We start from the raw sequence: 25636 nt of genomic DNA on the forward strand, positions 1-25636 counted from the left end.
AGCAACTACTATTAAGTTGGAAGTTACAAGGAAAAAAAAGTATAGAATTATAGAGCATGGAAACAATTGACAGAAGACTTAAAGAGTTGTAGGTTGTAGTTGTAGGTTGTATGAGAGAAAAACATGGGAGAGAGTTCAAAAGGGTTGAAATCCTGGTAACTAGATGAATAACTACAGGAATAAATACAGTAAACAAATGAGATTTAGCTAAATGATGATTCAAGCAAGAATGAGTTTTAGTTGATGGAAGTAGAGATGATAACTCCTTTAAGTAGCGACCATAATACAATTTATAGAAAAGAGAAAGAGATTCAACTTTACAACATAGGGAAAGAGGCTCAAGCTTAGCAGATAGAGCAGGTCCAACTTACAATGTATTTTTAGACCTTGTCTAGAAGAGAAAGGGCATCATTAGAAGAACCAGCCCCAATATGACAAGATATTTGGGCTGGTTCCTTTTTTTTTTCTATTATTCATTTCTGTATCCCATACAAGGACAAATAAAGGATTTGTAGAGGTAGAGAATGGAAACAGGAGCAAGAAATTGGTGAGCATGATAAAAAGAAGCAACCTTAGCAGATGCTAATTTAGTAATCAATTGTATAATTGGTTTACATGAAAGGACAATAGTAAACAATAATTCAAGAAGACAGAAAGAAGAAGAATCAGTGAGAGGGTTACTATTCATTAATATAGGAATATTGACAGTATTTCAATAGTTGTTTGCAATAAATAACTGAGTTTTGTTGGGAATAAAAATTACAAGCCACTGTAAGCCCCAATCTATTACAGAAAAGATTGCTGGCCCATGCTAAACCCTCAGTCGATGTATGTACTAAAGCCTCTGCAACTTCCTGTTTTTTTATGATGTTATCTGTGTGCGTCTAATACTGCATATATATATATATATATATATATATATATATATATATATATATATATATATATATATATATATATATATATATATATATATATATATATATATATATATATATATATATATATATATACATATATATATATACACACACACATATATATATATATATATATATATATATATATATATATATATATATATATATATGCACATTTATACAATTTGATATTAATGATTTTTACCTCTCAATTACAGCAGAAATTTTAGATAAAACAATAGAATTTGGAAATATCCACACTGAAATTGCAGACGATAATATTCGTCTAATTAAACATTGCAGAAAAACTCTATTTTAATAAGAGACGTGGAAGAAAAAAACCACGCACAAATGCTTTGATGTAACAATGGGAAGTTACAACGGAGCAGAAATTTGCAAACTTGTAGGCTTATATATTTTAAATTCCCTAGCTAAAATAGTTCATTTTAATCAATTAGGCTTGTACTGCGATGATGGCCTAATAAAAGTGCAAAAAAAAATCAGGGCCTCAACTTGACAAAGTTAGAAAAAATATTATAAAAAATTTTCAAAAACATTGGCTTCCAAATTAAAATAAACATTAATTTAAAAATTGTGAATTTTCTTGATGTCACATTTAACCTCTCAAAAAATTCTTATAGGCCTTATAAAAAACCTAATGATGAATTATCGTATATTAATATAAATTTAAATCATCCCCCTCAAATCTTAAAACGAATTCCCATTTCAATTAACAATAGAATAAATCCAAACTCTTCTAATGAAAATATTTTTAACTCTTCGAAAGACGTGTATGAAGATAAAATTATTTTCATTAGAAGTAAATTTCGAGCTAAAATTTGAAACAAAAATTGCAAAAAAGCGAAATAGAAATAAAAATATAATTTGGTTCAACCCTCCGTACAGCAAAAATGTTTCAACAAACATTGGAAAAGCGTTTTTAAAATTAGTTGACAAACATTTCCCTCCCTCTAATAAATTGCACAAAATTTTTAACAGACACACTATTAAAGTAAACTATAGCTGTACAAAAAATATTGAAAGAATTATAAAAGGCCATAATTTTGCATTGATTAATAAAAATGAATTTCTCAAAAAAAAAAATACTGAAAATTGTAACTGCAAGCAAAAACTTGACTGCCCTATGAATCCCTATGAAATGAAAAATCCCTATGCCCTATGAAATATATATATATTTGTTTAAAAATTTTGAAGTTTTAATTTTTGAGAACATAATTTGATCAAGAATAGACAAACCAGGAGTTATTTTCAATAAATTTAAGATAAATTAATGATGTACAATTAAATTACCCAGAGATTTTGGGTAACAGCATCTATTTTTGCATCAAAAATTTATAATTTACAAGTTAATATTTCCAAATAAAATTAAATAAACATTCCCCAGTCCCCAGAGTTTTATTTTTGAACTCCTCAATCAAAAATCTATTTGAGTAGCAAATTTTAAGATTCCTTAAACCATTATGTAAAGTTGCTTTGCTGCTTCTTCAGATTATGACTAAAATCTTCAGATTATGACTAATTGTGTATTTAAGTTAAAATTTTCGCAGTTATTTATTATGAACTGCATATAAAGTAAAAATGAACTAATTCTGAAATGCATGGGTGACATGATCTGGATAATTTCATTAGAAATGACCCCTCTGCAAAAGAACTGATTAATGTTCATAAAAAAGCATAAATAAAAACATAAATATTTGTATATAAATAAACAAAAATTTACCTGGAATAATTCAAATGAATTTTCAATAATAAAACTAACAAGATCAGTAAAAGGTTCAACATTATCAGTGAAATCAGACAAGCAATTCATTGGCTGCAACATAAAAGTTTCAATTATCAAATTCAAACAATATTAATTATTGATTTATTTCATTTAAAAAAAAAAAATGTTTAAAGTATTTAAATACATTATTTACCATGTAAAAAAATATGTGATGGATCTATACTAAAAATAAGAAGAACCACAAAGTTTGTAAAGAAATGAACATTTATTCAAAATAAAACAACAAACAAAACAAGAAACATTGGTTGTTAGGTAGTTGTTATGCAGTTATTAGAAACCCAATGCTGATTTGAACAGAGAGGTATATGATGATAAAAAATATAAAATGATGCAAACAAAGTGCTGGGAAATAAAAAACAAATTTTTCTTGAAAAATAAACATAAATTTTTTAAACTATCAAGAATATTTCATTGAATTAAAAATTAAAAAAAAATGTCTCAGGTGCCACAAGAGGGCTGGTTTTTTTAAACAATAAACACATTTAATTAACACAAGATAATAAAAGATGTTCCCAAAATTTTTTCAACTTATTAACCAGCTTTTTACTTATAAACTAAGAAAAATACAAACAATCATTACATACATGTTTATTATAGTGTGTGTGTATATAATAAGTGACCAAGGCCCTGGCTAAAAATGAGACTTTTTACAAATCCGGTATCGCACCGAGAAAATTATAAGATTTAGCATGGGATTGATTGCTGGGGCCAACTCCATGCTAAATACACTATGTATTATAAATTATAATACTTTATGTATTAAAAATTTATGGCATACATTTACTATTTATAAAAAACTGGCACACACACATATATATGTATACATATATATACATATATATATATATATATATATATATATATATATATATATATATATATATATATATATATATATATAAATATATATACATATATATATATATATAAATATATAAATATGTATATATATAAATATATAAATATATATATATAAATATATATATATGTATATATATATATGTATATTAATTATATATATATATATATATTTATATATATATAAATTTATATAAATATATATGTATTTATATATATGTATATTATATATATATATATATATATATATATATATATATATATATATGTATATATATATATGTATATTAATTATATATATATATATATATATATATATATATATATATATATATATATATATATATATATATATATATATATATATAATATATATATATATATATATATATATAAATTTATATAAATATATATGTATATTATATATATATATATAAATATATATATATATATATATATATTTATATGTATAATTAAACTAATTCACTTTCAACAAGATTGCAAGCAACCACCAATAAGTTATAAGTTACTAGAAAACAAAGGATAGGGCTAAAGAGAAAGAAAATGGTAAACTGAAGACCTAAAATGTTGCAGGTTATATGAGTCAGGAAAATGAAAATAAATGAGAGTTTTGAGGTTTTATTCATGTGCGAGGGAAAAAACTAGATGAATAAAAAATTTTTATGACATGAAAGGACAGGTACAGTAAAAGGATACAACTTTGCTGAATGACAAGCTAAGTGACAATGAGTTTTGGTTGATTGAACTAGAAGTGATTGCTCATTAGAGCAACAACCATGAAAATATTTGTAAAAAAAAGAAAGAGATGCAACTTTATGATGATGGGAGAGTGGCTCAAGGTTGGCTGATAAAGCAGGTGCAACTACATTTACAATGTGCTTTTGGACCTTGTCTAAAAGTGAAAGTTTTTTTATTTTTCAATATTGGAATATCAACGATATTGTGATAGTTGTTTGGAATAAATAAATAACTTTTGTTCGGAGATTTTTTGCAAACCTTTAACACTTTTAGTTCAGCAGTTAGGTCAACAATGCCAAATGCTGACTCTAACACACCTATCCAAAAACGGTCAAAACCTCAATTTTGAGGACCAAAAAAACGACCGATGGAGCATTAATCTACAAGGTCTTAGGTATCACCAGATGTAAAAATTAAAATCTAATCTCTATAGCCAAAGGAGAAAAATACATTTAAAGTTTTATATCACTTTGCGCTATTGATCGCACTTTGAGCCCCGTTGTAAATCTATTTATTTATTTTTTTCACTTTTGGGTTATGGAGTTTTTAAAAAATATCAAAAACTCTTTACATGTATATGTTGGCTATAACCTGACAAAAGATTAGCTCTTTAACACTTGTGGTTTGTGTACAGGAACCTAAAGTATAGGGTATGGCACTAAAAGCCTCTTTAAAAAGAGACAACAGATGCTTTACGTTTTTATTTTAATCTTATTATCGACAATGGAAGTTTCAAAATTTAATAGAATGAAGCCATACCAAGGCTTCATTCTATTAAATTTTGAAACTTCCATTGTATCTTTCAGGCAAAAAAAATAGAAGCAAGATATCTTTTATCTGTGCAAAGATATAGCCCTTAAAGTAGGAATCTCGCCTTTGAAAAAACGGCCAAAATATAGCTTTTGTGCTTTTTATGCTTTTTAAAGATTCAAAGTTACATCAAATAATTAATTTAGTAACAATATCATGTGACTAGTGGATATGGGATTCTATAGCTGTTAGACTTCACATTTGTGTGTACTTTGTCTGCAAAAAGAGCGCTTTTTTTGTCCAAGTTTGTATAAAATATGGGGCAGAAAACACATAGTTAGAGACATTTTTTCTAATTGTTCTGAATTTAAAACACATTAAAACCTCTTTATATTTTAGTTGTTAAACCCACAGGTTTGCTTTGTTGTTTTTGTTTAAAATGATTGACCAAATATTGGAAATACACACAATAATAACAACTTTTTTTAAATTTAAATAAGAAATATATCTTTACTGAAATGGATTATAACAAGATAACAAACAAAAGAAAATCCCATTTAACCTTAATCTCCCATTGAAAAAACACATACATACAGAAACGAAATCAATCAATCAATCAAATTTATTAACAGGCTCAAGCCCAATATAATAAATATACAATGGGTAAAATAAAGTGGATTAGAATAAAACAAAGACTAACGCACTTGAATATAAATAAAACCCAAGGAAAAATAATGATAAAAAAGAATAATAGTAATAATTAAAGATAAGAAATTAAACTGTTATAAATATAACTCAGCTCTCCATTTAAACATCAAAGGAGACTGCAAGAACCTGTCTGAGTTAACAAAAGCTTTTATGACGAGGTTCTCACTATTCTGCAGCAGTAACAGTGAGGAGTATTGTTACTTGCAAATAACAACATTAAGTGAATGGGCACCATGTTTCACAAATAATTCACTAGCACTGTTCCATGGAACAGTGGCTTGTTTAATATCAAGCGAAGTGCATTATTATATGCAACCCATAGACGATGGAATGAGTCGTTTCTCCAAAGACACCAGTCGTTTCTCCAAAAACAACTGACATCCATAGATTGGGCTGCAAAAGGCATTAAATAACATGATCTTTGTTTGTATTTGTGTAGAGCTGAACTTTCTATGGATGAGATTAGCTTTAGAATACACAGCACACATGTTTTAAAATATCTTTGTCATCCTGCATATCGTTTGAGATCAAATGACCCAGGTATTTATATTGACTAGTGTATGCGAGAACCATGCCAGATAATGTGAAACAAGGGCTATTTGTAAAGGGGTTATAAATTTGAAAAAACATTATTTGAGACTTAATATTGTTATAAACTATATCATGTTTCGCAGCATAACTGGAGCATAAGTCAAGTAAGATCTGGAGACCTTTGGCTGATGATTGATTTACTTTTAAAAAAAATTACTTTATGGTAGTGTTATGGTGTTTATTACTTTTTCTTCATATTGCTGTTGAGATTTTTTTTATTTAGTAATTGCAAAATAAGATATATACTTCTGATTAATTTTTTGTAAACTTATGATATTTTATGAAACTATAAATAAATTTATATAGTAAACAAAAATTCCAGACAAGAATATTTCTTATCAACATAGTTATAAGTATTTCTAGAATGAAATTCTAGAAATCACTGTTTAACTGTTTAAAAAAAAAGTGAACTATTTTAAATATCGAATTCAAGGATGCTTGCTGTTCTAGTCAATTACACATTTCAGTAACTGGCCTCCATAACCAGGGTTTTTTTTGTACCTAGCCCATTGAGCACTGAAAATTGAATGAAAGGCTTCTGTTGATTCCTCACTAAAAATGCCCAATATGTACCCTTTAGAGCAATAAATTCAGGAACATAGTGGAACACTGTATGGGCTTTTGGGGTGACTGAAACTGGGAGTTGAAGATATGAGTTCTTAAAGTCTTTGATATGTTGAGCATATGCAGTATTTAATGTCCTTCTAAAACAGTAGCTAACAACACTCTTAAAATGTTGGAATGTTTTCACAAAATCAAGCATATGGTCTGCCTTTTCTCTTTCAATAATTCTTTGTAAAACATCCATATTCTTCAAAAGCTTATGACAATCATTCCCAACAAACTCTCCACTATCTCCACTCTTTGCCTTTAGGCCATATCTTTAGCATTGATATGTAAAGATGATTTACAATTCCAAGGAGAAAATAAAGTTCCATCGGAGGAATAAACTCAATAACTTGTTTGACATCTTCTTGGTCAAACAATGGGTTATGAATCACATTATGAAAATCCTTTGCGCATATTTTTCCATTCTTTTTCTCAATGAATGCTTTGTATTGCATCCTATTGGATCTGAAGTTGCTTGGAGTTCCCTGTTCTTTGAGATCACTAGATTTAACATCACACCAATAACCAATTTTTTTTACATTTTTATAAGTTTCTGAAACATTTTCAGCAACAGCAACAAGTAGCCGACGCTTTGCATTTGTTTCTTTTTCATGTTCTACAGTCAGTAAGCTTTTATCATTTGAAGCTGAACTTGTTTTGACATTTTGACATCCACCATTGGAGATAACACTCAAGCTGAATTTGAGGAAAGATCCTCCACCATCAATACCTAGTTTGATGAGAGGCGGTGAAGTGATTGCTTTAACTGAGAACTTAGTTATAAAAATCCCCTAAACTCTTGCAGTGAACAACCTTCGCCAAATAATCAGTTTTTGTTGATGGCCTTGTGAGATTTTAGAAACTTTGAATAAACTTTCAACCTTTTGACTAGCCATTCTAAAATTTTCCCTAAATTTTGTTTCAACAATTTTTGAATTTGCAGTCTTGTTTGATGTTACAGCCAGTTCTTGCATCTTTTTATTTGAAAGACCAGTATTGATTTGAACTTGAACCATGTCCAAAGTAGTTAGAGAAGTTTTCGATATGTACTGAGCTCTGGAGGGACCTGGAGTAATAGTTAAAGCTTTACCACTTTCTCTGCTCAACCTAATTGTGCCCTGTGGAGAGGATACCTTTTGAGTTATTACAGAGGTCGCAATTTTTTCAGCAGTTCTGGAATCAGTTGCTATCATTTTCTTTAAGTTTTTAAACTTGGTGGCTTGTGAACAATCATGTGTTATTCCTCTTTTGACTATACTGAGACAGTTTGAGCATAGTATATCAAAGCTACTTGATGGTTCTTTCAAATCTTGATCGGTTGAAAAAGTGAGCTTTCTAGAACGTCCTTTTAGTTGGCCAACCCGGCAAATTAAACAATTATAAGAATCAAATCCTCTTGTCTGTGGACAATGATCACTTTGTTAAAGTCATGTAGTTTGGGAAGAGGCAAGTTTCTATCTCCTTTGCCATACTTTTTGTACCACTGCTCTGCAGGAATTGCATATACCCAATGCAACTCGATCATCCTTAAAATCAATGGAATTTCCATAAAAAATACCTAGTATTCTTTCCTTGATGAAAACAGAAATGTATCTGTCACACTTTGAAAAACAAAAGAAGCATAAAGATTGCCGACAATCTTGATGAGTTTTTCTTTTATATGGCATTTCAGTGGTTAAGCAACGGATCTTTGAAAAATAACTTCAGTACAAGCTTGTGTTGGTAAAAAATCTTTTTAGTTGTTTAGGCTGTTAACTGCTTAAATGTAATTACTTTGATGTTGTGGCTTTTCTCCGAAAATAAGAAACATTTGTTTTCACATTTTTAAATAGTAGAAAAACTTGATCAAAGCAATAAGAGATTTTAGGAGATACTTCAATACAAGAAAAAAAGCACAACAAGGTTATACATATTTGATTTATATAAAAAAAAAACTTGATTCTAACATTAATTTTGAAATTATTTTATAAATTACCAATTAATTTTGAATTTACAATTCTAAAGTAATTTTTACAATATCGAAAAAAGTTTTTATTATATAGCCTGTTAATAAATTTGATTGATTGATTGATTTCGTTTCTGTATGTATGTGTTTTTTCAATGGGAGATTAAGGTTAAATGGGATTTTCTTTTGTTTGTTATCTTGTTATAATCCATTTCAGTAAAGATATATTTCTTATTTAAATTTAAAAAAAGTTGTTATTATTGTGTGTATTTCCAATATTTGGTCAATCATTTTAAACAAAAACAACAAAGCAAACCTGTGGGTTTAACAACTAAAATATAAAGAGGTTTTAATGTGTTTTAAATTCAGAACAATTAGAAAAAATGTCTCTAACTATGTGTTTTCTGCCCCATATTTTATACAAACTTGGACAAAAAAAGCGCTCTTTTTGCAGACAAAGTACACACAAATGTGAAGTCTAACAGCTATAGAATCCCATATCCACTAGTCACATGATATTGTTACTAAATTAATTATTTGATGTAACTTTGAATCTTTAAAAAGCATAAAAAGCACAAAAGCTATATTTTGGCCGTTTTTTCAAAGGCGAGATTCCTACTTTAAGGGCTATATCTTTGCACAGATAAAAGATATCTTGCTTCTATTTTTTTTGCCTGAAAGATACAATGGAAGTTTCAAATTTTATTTGAATTAAGCCTTGTTATGGATTATTTATTTTAAATTTTTACACTTCCATTGTCGATAATAAGATTAAAATAAAAACGTAAAGCATCTGTTGTCTCTTTTTAAAGAGGCTTTTAGTGCCATACCCTATACTTTAGGTTCCTGTACACAAACCACAAGTGTTAAAGAGCTAATCTTTTGTCAGGTTATAGCCAACATATACATGTAAAGAGTTTTTGATATTTTTTAAAAACTCCATAACCCAAAAGTGAAAAAAATAAATAAATAGATTTACAACGGGGCTCAAAGTGCGATCAATAGCGCAAAGTGATATAAAACTTTAAATGTATTTTTCTCCTTTGGCTATAGAGATTAGATTTTAATTTTTACATCTGGTGATACCTAAGACCTTGTAGATTAATGCTCCATCAGTCGTTTTTTTGGTCCTCAAAATTGAGGTTGGGACCGTTTTTGAATAGGTGTGCTAAAAGAGTGTTTTCTAGAGATTTAAAAATTGGAACCACTTATTTCGCCATTATAATTAGTTTAGTGAGAGTTAAAGAGAGAACACTTTTGTGACTGATAAAAATGTTGTCTGAACCACAAACTGTGAAAGCCTTTAATTAAGAACTGACTTTAGCAATGGAAGCCTAGAGATTTGGATATCTACCAATGAGTTGACCTGTTTAGTTGGAATGGCAGGAAGAGTATGGCCATTTGATTTAATAGTAGAATTAATCATGAGTTCTTGGCAAATAGTTCTGCCTTATCTTTAGGAGAGGGAATAAGATCAGACATGAAATAGAGATGTAATGTTAGACTTTAGTTAATGACACTGTTAAAGTTTGAAGAACCTAACATCTGAGATAAGATACAAGATTTAGTAAACTGAGAATAATGGAGCTTAGCATCAGACAAGACCTTTTTACATTGACTTCTTGAAATAGTAAAAAGATATTTGTTCTTAAAAGAGATTTTTTGTAAAAAAGATGATTATGGTTTAATATAGCAACTGCACAAAAAGGTAAAACAACTTTAATGAGGCTTGACTTAAAACCGACAAGTAGAAATAAAAGCTTCCATACCTGCTTGGATCCAGGAAGTTAGGTAAGAGGCCTGTTTTTGCTATTTATTTAGATGCTGGCAAATAATATCCTTACATATTTATATAAACTTAAGTATTTATATAGTGTAGCATTTGCCAAAAGAAAAGATGATGATCAGAGGGATGTGTGGTAGGACTCTAAAAAGACAAGAAAAGGAGCCATAACCTCAGACATTAAACAACGTTTAGCAGAGAAGATTAAAGTGGTTTGGGTATCAGCATGTAGAAAGGCAGCAGATTCAGGAGAAAATGGTAGAGACGGAATATGAAAACTTAGAGAGAGTGAGCTACATATGGTATAAACCAGCTTTAATAAAGGAAAGAAAATGCTCAAGAATTATTTTTGCTGTTTCTTTAATATAAACAGCATAAAAGAAGATGCTTTCATTTTATGCTGTTTATATTAGAAAAACAGCATAAAAAGGAAAAGCTAAATATGGATGATGTTGACGATCATGTTGATGATAATGATTATGATAATCATATTGATCATGATGATGTTTATATACAAATAAACATATATGTATATGCAGAGCCGGCTCGCGGGTATTTCTTAGTGTGTGCAAAAAAAAAAAAGTTGCCTTAATTCTTAATTAGCATTTTAAAAATATCAGAGAACAACAATTGGCTTAAATGAATGAAATTTTCATCTACATGGTGTTGATTGGGCAAAAGTTGCTCTAGCAGCAGTTTATAACCTTTATACTTTTATATCTAAAATATTATCTAAAATGGTTTATTTGAGTAAGGTGAGTAGAGTGTTATATTTATACAAAAAAATGAAAGCAAAAATATAAAAATACTCCTTCAAATCTCAATAAATGGTCGCTCTAATTTAAGAAAAAATCATTATTCTAAATTGAAAAAAAAATTAAACTCATATTAAAATCTGGTATTTATCATTAAATTCAAACACTATTTGACTACTTTTTTATACATATAAAAAATGAAAATATAATCGACTTTTTAAGTTTAAAATAAAAGTCTGGAAAAGTCGAAAATTTATCGAAACCTAAATTATATTTTTTTTTATTGTTTTGGAAGTGGCACTCTTCTGGCTTTTATTTGAGCAAATTCAAGTCTCAGCTCCCTTATATTTAATGAATTTGTTGTTTTGCTCTCAATAGAAATAATCGAAAGTTCGTTCAGCTTATCTTGACTGATGTTTGATCTTGAATAGTTTTTGATCAATTTTAGTTTGGAAAAAGATCTTTCGCCTTGACAGAAAGTGACTGGAACTGTTAAGATTCTCAATGCAATACAAGTATTGGGGAATATTTCTTCAAGATCAGGTGTAAATATAATTGATAGAACATCTAGTGGATTTTTTTTATCTTTTTTTCTTGACAACAAACAAAGTTCAGTCACCAATTCTTCACCAGAAATATCCTTTTCGTCTTTGTCGGTTAAAGTTTTCTCCAACAAATTACAATTATCTCTCAATATACTTTCTTTCATGTTTGAAATATTCGGAATTTCAAATAAGAACTGTAAAGGAGACATGGTTGTTCTAAAGTCTTCAAAACGCTCCTTCATAGATTTAATGGCACAACTGAAAATATATCAAAGAAATTTTTTTTGAATTTTGATCTGCAATCTAAAACAGGAAATTGGTTTGTTTCAACTTCGCCGAAAAACTTTTTTTCTTCCCGACTTATTCAGTTGACAGATCGGTAAACTCGAATGTTAGAGCCGAAGTTGTTGCCAAAATTTTTGCTGTGGTAACAAACTCATCAAATTTAGTCTGATTGTTACTGGATTCCAAAAATGCTACAGTGGATTTTAATACTTCAGTGGAGATTTTGACATTTGATGAACTTGACTGAATAATTTTGTTTTCGCAGTTTATTTTGTTCAATACATCATGGCAAATACCAATTCCACATATGAATTCCAAAGTATCCATTTTAGCAGCAATAGATTCAGCTAATAATTTGGTGGTTTTCATCACAATCACTTTTGGCAACTTCACGCAACGCTTCATAAATCTTTTGCATATTTTCCTTGATCGCTTTTACAGCTCTGATGTGACTCTCCTATCTTGTATCACTTAAAGATTTAACTGTAAGTGATGGACACTTCGATTCTAAAATACTCCAACGTTTTGTGGAACCGGAAAAAAAGTTATAAATGCTTTGAATAATTACAAAAAATGTCACAATTTCCAATCCAACTTTCACAGAATCATCAACAACAAGATTAAGTGAATGTGCTGTACAAGAGACAAAGAGTGCTCGTTTATTTCTATCTAAAATTTTCTTTTGTAAGCCCTTGTTTTTGTCTCTCATATTTGCACCATTGTCTCATGCCTGACCTCTCATATCTTTAAGTGGAGGTTTATTTTCATTCAATGAAGCCACAATTTTTTGCTCCAACCCATGAACTGTAAAATTAAACTTTGTTTATATACGTTTCTTAACTTTTAACATACATTACATCAAAAAAATCAGGAAAATTTCTAATATTTACAAACCTGTGGTATCATCAATAATAACAAAATTTAAGAAACTCTCTCGGATGACAACAACCACTGAATTGTTATGTTTTTCTATGACTAGAAATTGTATAATAAAAGTTAACTGTTCCTGATGACTGGCATCTGGTGTGCAATCCGCAATAACGGAGTAGTCTTTGGCTTTCCGAATTTTTTTAAGGATTTCCTGTCTAGTAGCACGAGCCACTAACTGAACAATTTCTTCTTGGATATTTTTGCTTAAGTAATGAGTTTTGTTTGGATTTTCCCCTGCTTTGGAGACATGATATTCCATAATTGGGTCAAAATATCTGCCATAAGTTCAACTATTTTTAGGAAATTTCTATTGATTTCTTCCCACAGTTTATCAGATGATCCTCTAAATGCTATGTTTTGTGATGCCATCATAATGATTATGGAAATTATTCTTTTTAAAACTTTATCCCATCAATCAATTTCATTTAAAAGTTGCTTTTCCAACAAAATGTTGTTGTTAAACAATCAACAGTTTTTAAACTTTGTAGTCTTCTTTTCAACTCGATCCAATAGCTAAGTATCTAGTTTAGTTTGGTTTTTATCATGTTTTTCCTGTTTCTTTAGCCGTTTTAAAAGATGCTGAAAAACGGACAACTTTTTTCTTTTATCCATTTTCAAGGAATTTAATAACAATAAAAATTATATAAAGTTTTTCCCTTCTAAATAAAAGTTTTAATTAAAAACTCGTTAGACAATATTTAATACTTTCGTAATTATTGTTAAACATACAAAAAAAAAAAAAAAAAAAATTACTAACATGTTAAAGCAACTGGTCAACTATAATAATAAAGTAATTATGATAAAAACATTGAAAACCCGCCAATTCGAAGAAACAAATTCTATTGGTACTAAAATATGCTGAATAAACAAAAAAGAGTCCTGGAACTTTTTTTAGAGACATTTTTATAAATAAATTGTTTACAAAAATTAAATATTGAAATATCGATGTAATTTTTGACATATATATATATATTAATTATTTTTATCAATACAAAGTTTTTTTTTTGGCAAATTTTCAATTAATGTTGATCTTAAAATTTGCCGCCCCTAGAAATTTGCCGCCCTTAGAAATTTGCCGCCTGTGTGCATTGCACACTTGGCACATGCCAACAGCCGGCCCTGTGTATATGTATATGTATATATATATATATATATATATATACATGTGTATATATATATATATATATATATATATATATATATATATATATATATATATATATATATATATATATATATATAAACACATATATATAAAACATGAATTCCAAATTAAAAAAATATAATTTAAAATGTATGTTACTGCAACTCTGGTCACAAACCTAGCCATGGCTATTTTTTTATTAAACTCAGCCCCAACCGCAGTAAAATTTCAACCCCGGTCATTACACGCACGCACTCACACATAATAACCTCCGGTTATTATGTGTGAGTGCATGTGTATGTATATATATACATGGGCATCCATAGATGCATATACATGGATATAGATGTATATACATTATGTATGTATATAGATGGGCATCCCTAGATGTTCATGAACATACATACATACATGGGCATCCAGGATTTTCTGCAGGGAAGGAAGGGGTCTAGAATTTTTGACTTTTTGGATAGTAATTATAGGAACTTTTTTAAAAACCTGCCCAATCTCTAATAATTAGAAACAAATGATCGATAAATGTTCTGGTGTTTATTAGTTATTTTAAATTAATAAATAAATTTTGAATTAAAACATGATTTTAACACAATGAAAAGAGATTTTAGAGCTGCAGATGTGCACATATTCTGAAAAATTATTCTTTGAAAAAAAACTGCAGTTGGCGTGGATACCTTTCATAGATATCAATAAATTAGTGCATAAAAAAAGTTTTGTTGATTTTGTCTTGTTGTTTTGTTCACATTATTTATCAGAGATCATTGAGTTCATTAAGTTAAGATTCAAGTTATTTAAAAAATCCCAAAAACATTTTGTAAAAAGAAAATCTGAAATTTTCTCTCGTATATTTAGCTTGATTTAGCTTTCTCAATTTTTTTTAACTTTTTTTTTGTTTGTTTGGGTAATGACTCAAAAAGTTTAAAAACATAAATATTGCAAAAACATTTTTGAAACTTGTATTTAGGGACTATTTGAAAATCTGGAAAAACTAAACATTGAAAGAAATATCTGGATTCTGGATATATCTGGAAAAAGATAACCCCTGATTTAAATTTAACAAACACTACCCTGAAATATATCAGTTAGCCATAGTTGTGCAAAGTCAAGTTTTTATATGTCGTAGAATACTAAATAAACGCTTGTCTGCACATGTTGTTACCCATAGATTCAATGCGACAAGCAGAGCACAGCAAATGAGAAAATTTTGTGCTTGCCAACAAATCAAAAAGTTAAATATTCTCCTTGATTTCTTGTGATTGTTCATGCGCGCGCCAAATATCAAACCAAATGATTGTCAAGGTCTAAGTTATCAACACTGTACATACAACTAATGATAGTCATCCTGTTTCTAAATTAGATTAAGTTATGTTATGATTTCAGGTTGAAGTCTGAGTAGCTGGAAATAGTGACTTTTGTCTTCAGAGAAACAGCTCATCAAAGATGATATGATGGAAATCAAGTATGACACAAATCTTGTTTGTCTAAAGTAGTCTTCTTTTGTTTTTTTTCTTTTGAACTACTAGAATTGCTATAAAGTACTTGCTGTCTGCATAGACGAGGGACTTTCATATCAACATTAAATGACTTTTTGATAACAATTACTTAGTATAACTTACCCAAAATGAACTCTGCACATGGAAAATGTCAATTAATGTAATGATTTATTTCTAAGCACTTAGTAAATCCAGTTATACTGCTTGCAATGATTGAGAATTGGGTTCCAATAAAGTCTAGTAGGTTAATTGGTGGGCATTTTGTTGTTTTTTCCACTGTCCTTTGTTGCGAAGTTTTGTAATTGATTGTAGATTTTCTCAAAACTTTTGCCAAAAACACAAACGTTTTTATATTTAGCAGACCATCAAGTTTCACACAACAATGGCAGATTAGGTATGAATGACCTCCACGAAAAAAATTGATGATAGCTTTGATTGTATGAATTGAATTGCGCACCTGCACAACTGCATCAAGATTATTAACAACCATATTGAGACAATGAGTAGAGCAATTAACAAAGGCTACACTGGAAAAAATATTGTGATTTTAGTGTGAACCCCACTTTTTTACCAGCCATTTCTGAACGATGGCTTAAGATGTATCTGTGAATAATGCAGCATCCTGTGAATGATGCAGCATCCTGTTGCAACTGTTTGTGCTATTATTCTTGCCAAATGACTTGTGCTTTGTGGAAAATTATTGTATTTGGTGAATGCTGATGTAATAAATGCACTCTGGTATCCACGATAAACCTGCTGTGGGAAAACAATGCAAAACACACATACTGGACCCTTTAAAAGTTAAGAATAGACAAGCCATGGGAAAAATTATTCAAGCCATGCAATCCCAAAACAACGTTTCATGAGTGTCAATGTTCATTGTTAAAAATACAGATGCAAATGAATGACTGGTTTGATTTGTTTTGACAGTGACAGATCAAACCAGTAAGGCTTGGATGGTTACGCTGTTACTAATAATGTTAGTAGCATTTTGTCCTTGAACCAGAATGGTATTTGTTGTACATTTTACAGTGACCATCACTGTTTTCATCAAAAGACTTTTTTATGTGACTTAAAGTAGGTTTTACTGGCATTAAACTAATTTACCTAAGTAAAGCTCCTGATGCAAGGTAAAATACACTACACAAAATACTAGAAAATAAAAAATATTTGTTAAATGTTTAGCGTACTATAAATATATATTATTAATATGCAACATGTTATTAAGTATTGTATAACAGTATGAGGAGGCTGAATAAGTGCGAATTTCATAACTGCGAATCTACATAAGTGCGAAGCAGTTGCAAAGACTGGCATAAGTGGGAACTGGCACAAGCGCGAACTGGCATAAGTGCGCCGAAAGAATTTGCAAACATTGGCGTAAGTGCGAACTGGCATAAGTGCGAACTGGCATATGTGCGAATCAATTGCAAAAACTGGCATAAGTGCGAACTGGCACAAGCGCAAACTGGCATAAGTGCGCCGAAAGAATTTGCAAACATTGGCATAAGTGCGAACTGGCATATGTGCGAATCAATTGCAAAAACTGGCATAAGTGCGAACTGGCACAAGCGCGAACTGGCATAAGTGCGCCGAAAGAATTTGCAAACATTGGCATAAGTGCGAATTGGCATAAGTGCGAACTTGCCAATTCGCCACTTATGCCAATTTGCACTTATGCCAATGTTTGCAAATTCTTTCGGCGCACTTATGCTAATTCGCGCTTGTGCCAGTTCGCACTTATGCCAGTTTTTGCAATTGGTTCGCACTTATGCCAGTTCGCACTTATGCCAATGTTTGCAAATTCTTTTGGCGCACTTATGCCAGTTCGCGCTTGTGCCAGTTCGCACTTATGCCAGTTTTTGCAATTGTTTCGCACTTATGTCAGTTCGCACTTATGCCAGTTCGCACTTATGCCAATGTGTGCAAATTCTTTTGACGCACTTATGCCAGTTCGCGCTTGTGCTAGTTCGCGCTTGTGCTAGTTCGCACTTATGCCAGTTTTTGCAAGTGATTCGCACTTATGCCAGTTCGCGCTTGTGCCAGTTCGCACTTATGCCAGTTCGCACTTATGCCAGTCGCACTTATGCAGATTCGCAGTTATGAAATTCGCACTTATTCAGTCGCCCCAACAGTATGTATTTTATGTATGTAATATATATATATATATATATATATATATATATATATATATATATATATATATATATATATATATATACATATATATATATATACATATATATATATATACATATATATATACATATATATATATATATACATATATTTATATATACATATATTTATATATATATATATCATATTATTACATATAAATATATATACATGCATAATAAAATATTTCATATAAGTACATATTATAAATGCATATAAACAGATATAGATACATATACATTAATAATTCAAAACTTTTTAAAAAAGAATACAAAAACTTTTTCAAAAAGTCATTTTGAAATTTTACAGAACTTAAAAATAAAAATTTCGTGTTTACATAATGCAAAATTTTTAGGTAAAAAACTCTCCGATTGTAAAAAAATACGAAACAAAAAAAAAAGAAAAAAAAAAAAGGTTTATTCCTTATGAAAATACAAAAAACTTTTTCAAAAAGTCATTTTGAAATTTTACAGAACTTAAAAATAAAAATTTTGTGTTTACATAATGCAAAATTTTTAGGTAAAAAACTCTCTGATTAGATAATCAAAAAAAAAACAAAGGAAAAAAAAAAAGGTTTATTCCTTATGAAAATATATAGAGAAAAAGCTGTCAAACACCAATTAGCACAATCTTCAGCCACTGTTTGTAAAGATTAAAACAAAAATTATACATTTTTGGTAATTCAGGTGTGTAGACAGTTGTAGCAACTAGCCAAATAGCTAAAATTGGGGAATACTTCTTTTAATTTGGAAAATCCAAGGTAGATCAAGTGCCGACACCCATGATACACATGGGTGTCTGCACTTACTATGGGTTTATATATATAAATATATATGTGTATGTATGTATGTATGTATGTATGTATGTATGTATGTATGTATGTATGTATGTATGTATGTATGTATGTATGTATGTATGTATGTATGTATGTATGTCAGTGGTGTGCTGGCCCCAGAGACTATGCGGAAATGCGGCCTACCACTATTTATCCAAGAAGGGCTATTATTTTGAATTTTTTGACTTTAATATATTCTGAAAATAATTTACAAATAATAATTTCTTCTCTTTATTTTTTATTACACAAGTTAAATTCTTTATCAAATTGAAGTGTTAACCTTCAAGCGCTAGTATATTATTAGTATTTTGCATAATAAAATGCAACCATTTGTAACATTGGCGACAAAACGCAATCGATATTGGAAATAATAATTTATTGTTACATCACTTAAATCATTTATTCTATCAGTCGTCATATAGGTAAAATACTTCAAGTTAGCTAATTTTTAATATGAGAAATAATTGTATTCAATTTTAAACTGTTTTGAAAAAATAATCATACTGATAAATTTATAATTAAATTAGTACGATTAATTGTTTTTTCATAAACAAAAATTATAAACATTGTTATGCTTTGCAGTTTTGTAATTCTTCAAATATAAATAATTGTGTGTTTTTATATAATTGTTCTTATTGTATGTACTAGTTTAAAAGTAGTTAAACAATTTTTCTACATAATTTCACACCACATTTTATTTCTATTTGAAAGTATTTCAGATTCATTTATTTATTTTAGGGAGTCTTAACGCACAGCAAGGTGAATTAAAACCTGCAACATTTTGCCCTAACCATGGTTGAAAAAGAATGAAAAGAAATTTAAATATAAAGGTTGCATTAACATTATCAAAGTTACATTAACATAAACTGCAATATACATAAAAATACAAAAATAATCCAAGTAGAAGGCGAGATTGTTCACAACTTCCTGCTGCAAAAGTATTTATGAGTATTTATATAATTTAAATACTATTCAGATTTACCATGAAACTACATTCAATTAATTAAAATAACATGATTCAATTAAATCAATTAAAATAGCAGGATTTTAAGAATATAAAACCCTCAAATTTTTTAATAATAAAAAGCATAAATCCGTATCACGTAATATACAGTCTTTCACAGGAAATATATGACCACACAAAAAATAATTTGTTTTGACAAATTATTTTTTGTGTGGTCATATATCATTATATATACAAAAAAAAAAAAAAAAAAAAAAAAAATATATATATATATATAACCCAACTAAAACAAGACTCATCAAACCAAAATGCTTAGTCTATTTAATTTACGAATTAAAAAACCATTACATTCTTTGTTTTAACATTTGTACTTTGTTTTTTGTTCTTTTAATATGTTTCAAAAGATAAACATTTATCATAAAAAATACATAATTATATAAGTAAAAAAAACAATAGTATTTATTAATACTTCATTAAAAAGCATTTCGATGATATAAAAGCATTTAACATCAAACTTATTTAATTGTAACACCTTTCTTAAACATTTGTCTTTTTTTTTTCAACGATATTTTATTTATCTTTTCAAATGTATTAACTTTAATTATTCTTATATTAAAATTTATCAAAGAGACTTTAGTAGTCGTTGAATGTCATCGTTTATAAAAACAAAACAACTTTTTATTTTTTAATGTTTATTATAAAAAATGCACACTTGAACAATTTATATATTATAAATTAAAAAATATATATACAACTGTCAATTATACTTAAAAAAAAAACCATTATCAGAAAATTGCTACTTTATTTAAAAGCGTTTCGCTAATATAAAAACATTTGTTAAAAGTTTTGATGTAATTTATTTCACTTAAGGTATAATTTAGAATATTTTTCATTCAGCATGTTTTTACAATGTTTTTTGAAATAGCCCTAGTCAAAGCAAAATGTAATTTTCCTTTTCATATAACTGTAATTTGCTTGGTCATATAGACGTGCGACAGCACATCTTCCTGTGAAAGACTGATATATTAAGTTTAATAAACCTTAATAACATCTTTTTTTTTTCAAATTTATAAAAATTAATTGTAAAATCTGTGTATGTTTTTTTAATTATTTTTTTTTTCAAGACTTACCATAATATTTTGCCACACAATCAATTAAGATAACTTATTGAATTACGCACATTTAAAAAATATAAATTCTACAAGTTTTTAAATAATAAAAACTTAAATCTATATCATGTAATGTATTTAAATTAATTAAAGTGTTTGAATACCGCTAATACGTTGAAATTTTTTTTCAAAAAAGAAAATTTTAAGATCTGTGTATGTTGTAATTATAGCATTTTATGTATACTTTCAAGTTGCATTGAGGATAAATCAAAATTGAGGCCTCCATTATTTTAAATTTTTTGTGATTATTTTGTACCGCTATTTCTAAAACAATTTGTAACCTGTTCCAAATAACATCGCAGAAAAACTTTAATCTATTTTACGAGACATGGAAGAAAAAAACCATACACAAATGCTTTGATGTAACAATGGGAAGTTATGACAGAGCAGAAATTTGAAAATTTGTAGGCTTATATATTTCAAATTCCCCAGCTAAAATAGTTCATTTTAACTAATTAGGGTTTTATCGAGATGATGGTTTAATAATAATGCAAAAAAAAATATCAGGACCTTAACTTGACAAAATCAGAAAAAATATTATCAAAATTTTCAAAAACATTAATTTAAAAATTGTGAGGATTAGGGGTTAGGATCAGGGTTAGGTTAGGCTAACCCTAACCCCTAACCCTGATGTCACATTTAACCTCTCAGAAAATTCTTATAGGCCATATAAAAAACCTAATGATGAATTACCGTATATAAATATAAATTCAAATCATCCCCCTCAAATTTTAAAACAAATTCCTATTTCAATTAACAATAGACTAAATCAAAACTCTTCTAATAAAAAAATTTTCAACTCTTCTTAACCTGTGAATGAAGATGCTCTTAAAAAAAGCTGATTTGAAAATTTTGACCTAAAATTTGAAACAAATATTGTGAAATAGAAATATTATTTGGTTCAACCCTCCATACAACAAAAATGTTTCAACAAATATTGGAAAAGCGTTTTTAAAATTAATAGACAAACATTTCCCTCCCTCTAACAAATTGCACAAAATTTTTAACAGAAACATTAAAAAAGTAAGCTATTGCTGTACAAAAAATATTGAAAGAATTATAAAAGGCCACAATTTTGCATCGATTAATGAAAACAGAAAAAAATACTGAAAATTTTCTATTCTAAAAACTGGTTTATTCTAAAAACTGTGTCTGCCTATAATAAAATTTCAAAAAAATGTATACTATGTTTACAAGAAAAATTTGAAATAATTACTCATTTGGATCAAGAAATTTTACTAAACAAAAAATTTGAACTATTTTCTAAATACAGACATGAAGATAAGTACCTTTTAAAAAAATATAAAAACAAATGACCAGACAAAAATTATCCTATTTCTAAAGAATTCTTTTAATGATTAACTTTTTAATTTTAATGTAGTTGATGCAACTTCCTATTTGCAAAATAACTACAGTTGTTACATAACTAATTATAATAATTTCCAACTTCCTGTTAAACATTTTTTATATATTTTAAACTTTTTGATGTTTAGACATAAATATATAAATATAAATATAAAAACTCATTAGTTTTCCTGACAAACCTACTGATGGAAAAACAAGTTGTTGAAGACAAAAATTGAATAAGTATTTTTAATAACTTATATATATATATACATATATATATATACATATATATTTATATATATATATATATATATATATATATATATATATATATATATATATATATATATACATATATATATTTATATGTATGCATATATACATATACACATATGGGCCTTCTAATCAAACATATATATTAAAATTTTTCAAAAATGGGCCTTATCTGAAAAATTCCACATAGGCTTTTTGTAGCCTGGACGCCCCTGATGTATGTATGTATGTATGTATGTATGTATGTATGTATGTATGTATGTATGTATGTATGTATGTATGTATGTATGTATGTATGTATGTATGTATGTATGTATGTATGTATGTATGCATATCTGCAACAGACAAAATTAGTAGAAAGCAATTTTTTCCCATTATACTATTAAAAATATGTCTAAAAAGGATTTTTGATAAATGATCCTGAAATTCCTGATTCCCACTCTTAGTCAAAAATAAAAATTGTTATATAATAAAATGAGGCAACGTTTTATACTAGGATTATGATTTTTTGAACTTTTTTCACAGTTTTTAATTGGTCATAGTTTAAAAACTTGAGAAATTTATAATTAACATTAAAATTTCATAAACCGAATAAGTTAAAAAATATCCCTCAGGGTTAAGTTTATGGGTTCAGGGTTAACATTAAAATTCAGGGTTAACATTAAAATTTCAAGTTCAGGGTTAACATTAAAACAAGTTCAGGGTTAACATTAAAATTTCATAAATCGAATAAGTTAAAAAATGTCCCTCCCCTGCCCACACACAATTAAGTTATGTTATTAAAATTATTGTATTGTTTTTATGACTATTGTTGAAGTATTTGATTTTAAATAAGATATAAAACATAAAACACACCCAGTAAAACTAATTTCTGTGCTTGTGTAATATGTTGCTTTTTCTGTGCTTGTGTAATATGTGTAATAAACAAATACTGAAAGTAGTTAGTACTTATGTGTTTTATGTCTTGATCATTATTATGTATTTTTTGCATTTCAATGTCTTTTTAATTAATTTTATATTTAATAAAGTAAATATTTTTAGAAAAGTATTTTTATAAAAATGATATTAAACATAGTATATTACTAACATATATATTTTAGATTTTTCTAATATGTTAAATAAATATAGCAAAATTGTTGTTGACAAATATTCAAGAGTGTGGACAAAAAACTTTAGTTTTATTTGAAAAATGTATAACATGAATTGGTCTACCTTTTATTAAAAAACCATTAGATTCATTTAACAGAATGCTAAAAATAACTTTATTATTGGATGTTACAACTACCTGGCATCAAGTGAAAAAAGCAGGAAAGAAAGAGTTAAGTTAGTTGCTGTCAAAATATGTAAATTATGGAACAAACTCAACTTTCCAAGTATTTCTAAAAAATCAGTTGGAGGAAAAACTGAAAAGGTTATAGAAAAACATGATAAGTATCTTTAAAAGCCTGAAAAAAAGGAAGAATACTTTGTTTTTGGAGATCTTTTTGATATCAACAATATTAAGGGCATATGGCTTAGTCTGGAAGATTATTTTATAACATACAATTATCAAGTTCAGGAGAAGTTGGTCACAGTACTAACACACAAGTGTGATTACATCTTTTAAAAGTTAGAGTTTGTAATGCAAAAGAAACAACTTCAACAAGCAAAGTAAATAATTTTCCAGTTAGCAGTTCAACTGCATCAGAAGAAAGTGGTTCAGATTTAGATTCACAAGACAATTACAAAATTAAAAAATTAAGAAAATTAAAAAATCAAGAGAGAGAGTATACAATAGAACCAAGTTAGCATCTAATCTTTTAAAAACTGAATTTTTAAGTACAAATAAATCAGCTAGAATCTTTAAAAAGTTTTATGAAAAAGGTATTGAAACAGAAACTTCAAGTAAGATAGGAATATGGAGATCAACTAAAGGCAAGGGGAAAGAAAGTAGAAAATTATTACTAAAATAGTACATAAAGAACATTTTTAAAGCTTTAAAAAAATTGTTAAATGATTTTGATGTATGGAAAAGTATTACACTGATTATATGCGACACAACAGCAGTAAACACAGGAAAATTAAATGATATAGTTGTAAAAATACAAAATGAAATGGAAACCAGAGGCTTTACTAAACACAATATTTAGGGTGTCAGCATTATATACTGGATCTCATTTTAAAACATGTTTTAGATCATTTTTAAATTATAAATCAATAACTTCTGGTTTTGACTATAAATTTATAAAGGATTTAACCAAAAATTATGAAAATCTTCAAAAAAAATTTTACATATGAGGCTGAGCCTAATTATTACATGAACCTAGGATGGCAAGATGACTAAAATTCCTTTATGAGTTATGTGAAGCTTTTTGTTACTTCAAGAATCAAAAAAGATTACCAAAAATTAGGTGGCATAAGCTTCCTCCATTGCACAGTGCAAGATGGAACTCTAGAGCATCATATGTTCTTATTGCCTATTTTCTAATACTAACATGAAGGTGTGAATTTGAAAGTGCAGCAACCTTTATTGCAAATCGGTGGAAAAACTTTGGTTCAGCAAACAACTATTTGATGATAAATCGTATGACCATATGCTAGATGCATTGACTGAACTTAAGTGTACAGCTGCTTTAAAGTGCTTTATGAAACACTGGATCGAAAATAGTGCACTTCATATTCCAAGGATGAACATCATTGCTGAACATGGTGTTAAATTGATGGAAGATCTCCTTAAAAATTCAAAAAAATGGGAATATGCAAATGTGAAATTTATTGGAAAGAATGACCTGTGAAGCATTTAACTAATTTACAGAAAATAATTACTTTTATTGATCCACTTAGGTGACATGTAGTTTTTAAATACTAAATATAATTCACAGTTTGCTTTATTTATTTGTGTAGCTGTTTATAAATGTGTGAAAAATCTTTACATGTCCTCATGTAATATATGAAATCAGCTTTACATGTCCTCATGTAATATATGAAATCAGCTTT

General features: G+C 28.1%; 1 protein-coding gene across 2 annotated transcripts in view; it reads right to left on the bottom strand.

Moving 5' to 3' along the window:
• The window catches only part of LOC101234311 (rho GTPase-activating protein 19), a 48909-nt gene that overhangs the window by 11174 nt on the left and 12099 nt on the right, over nt 1–25636 (bottom strand). For both annotated transcript variants that reach the window (XM_065793808.1, XM_065793807.1), the window contains exon 5: nt 2662–2754. In XM_065793808.1, coding sequence (XP_065649880.1) covers nt 2662–2754 — 93 coding nt within the window. The remainder of the gene's footprint in view (nt 1–2661; nt 2755–25636) is intronic.

The sequence above is a fragment of the Hydra vulgaris genome, chromosome 03, assembly GCF_038396675.1.
Source record: "Hydra vulgaris chromosome 03, alternate assembly HydraT2T_AEP".
Lineage (NCBI taxonomy): Eukaryota > Metazoa > Cnidaria > Hydrozoa > Anthoathecata > Hydridae > Hydra > Hydra vulgaris.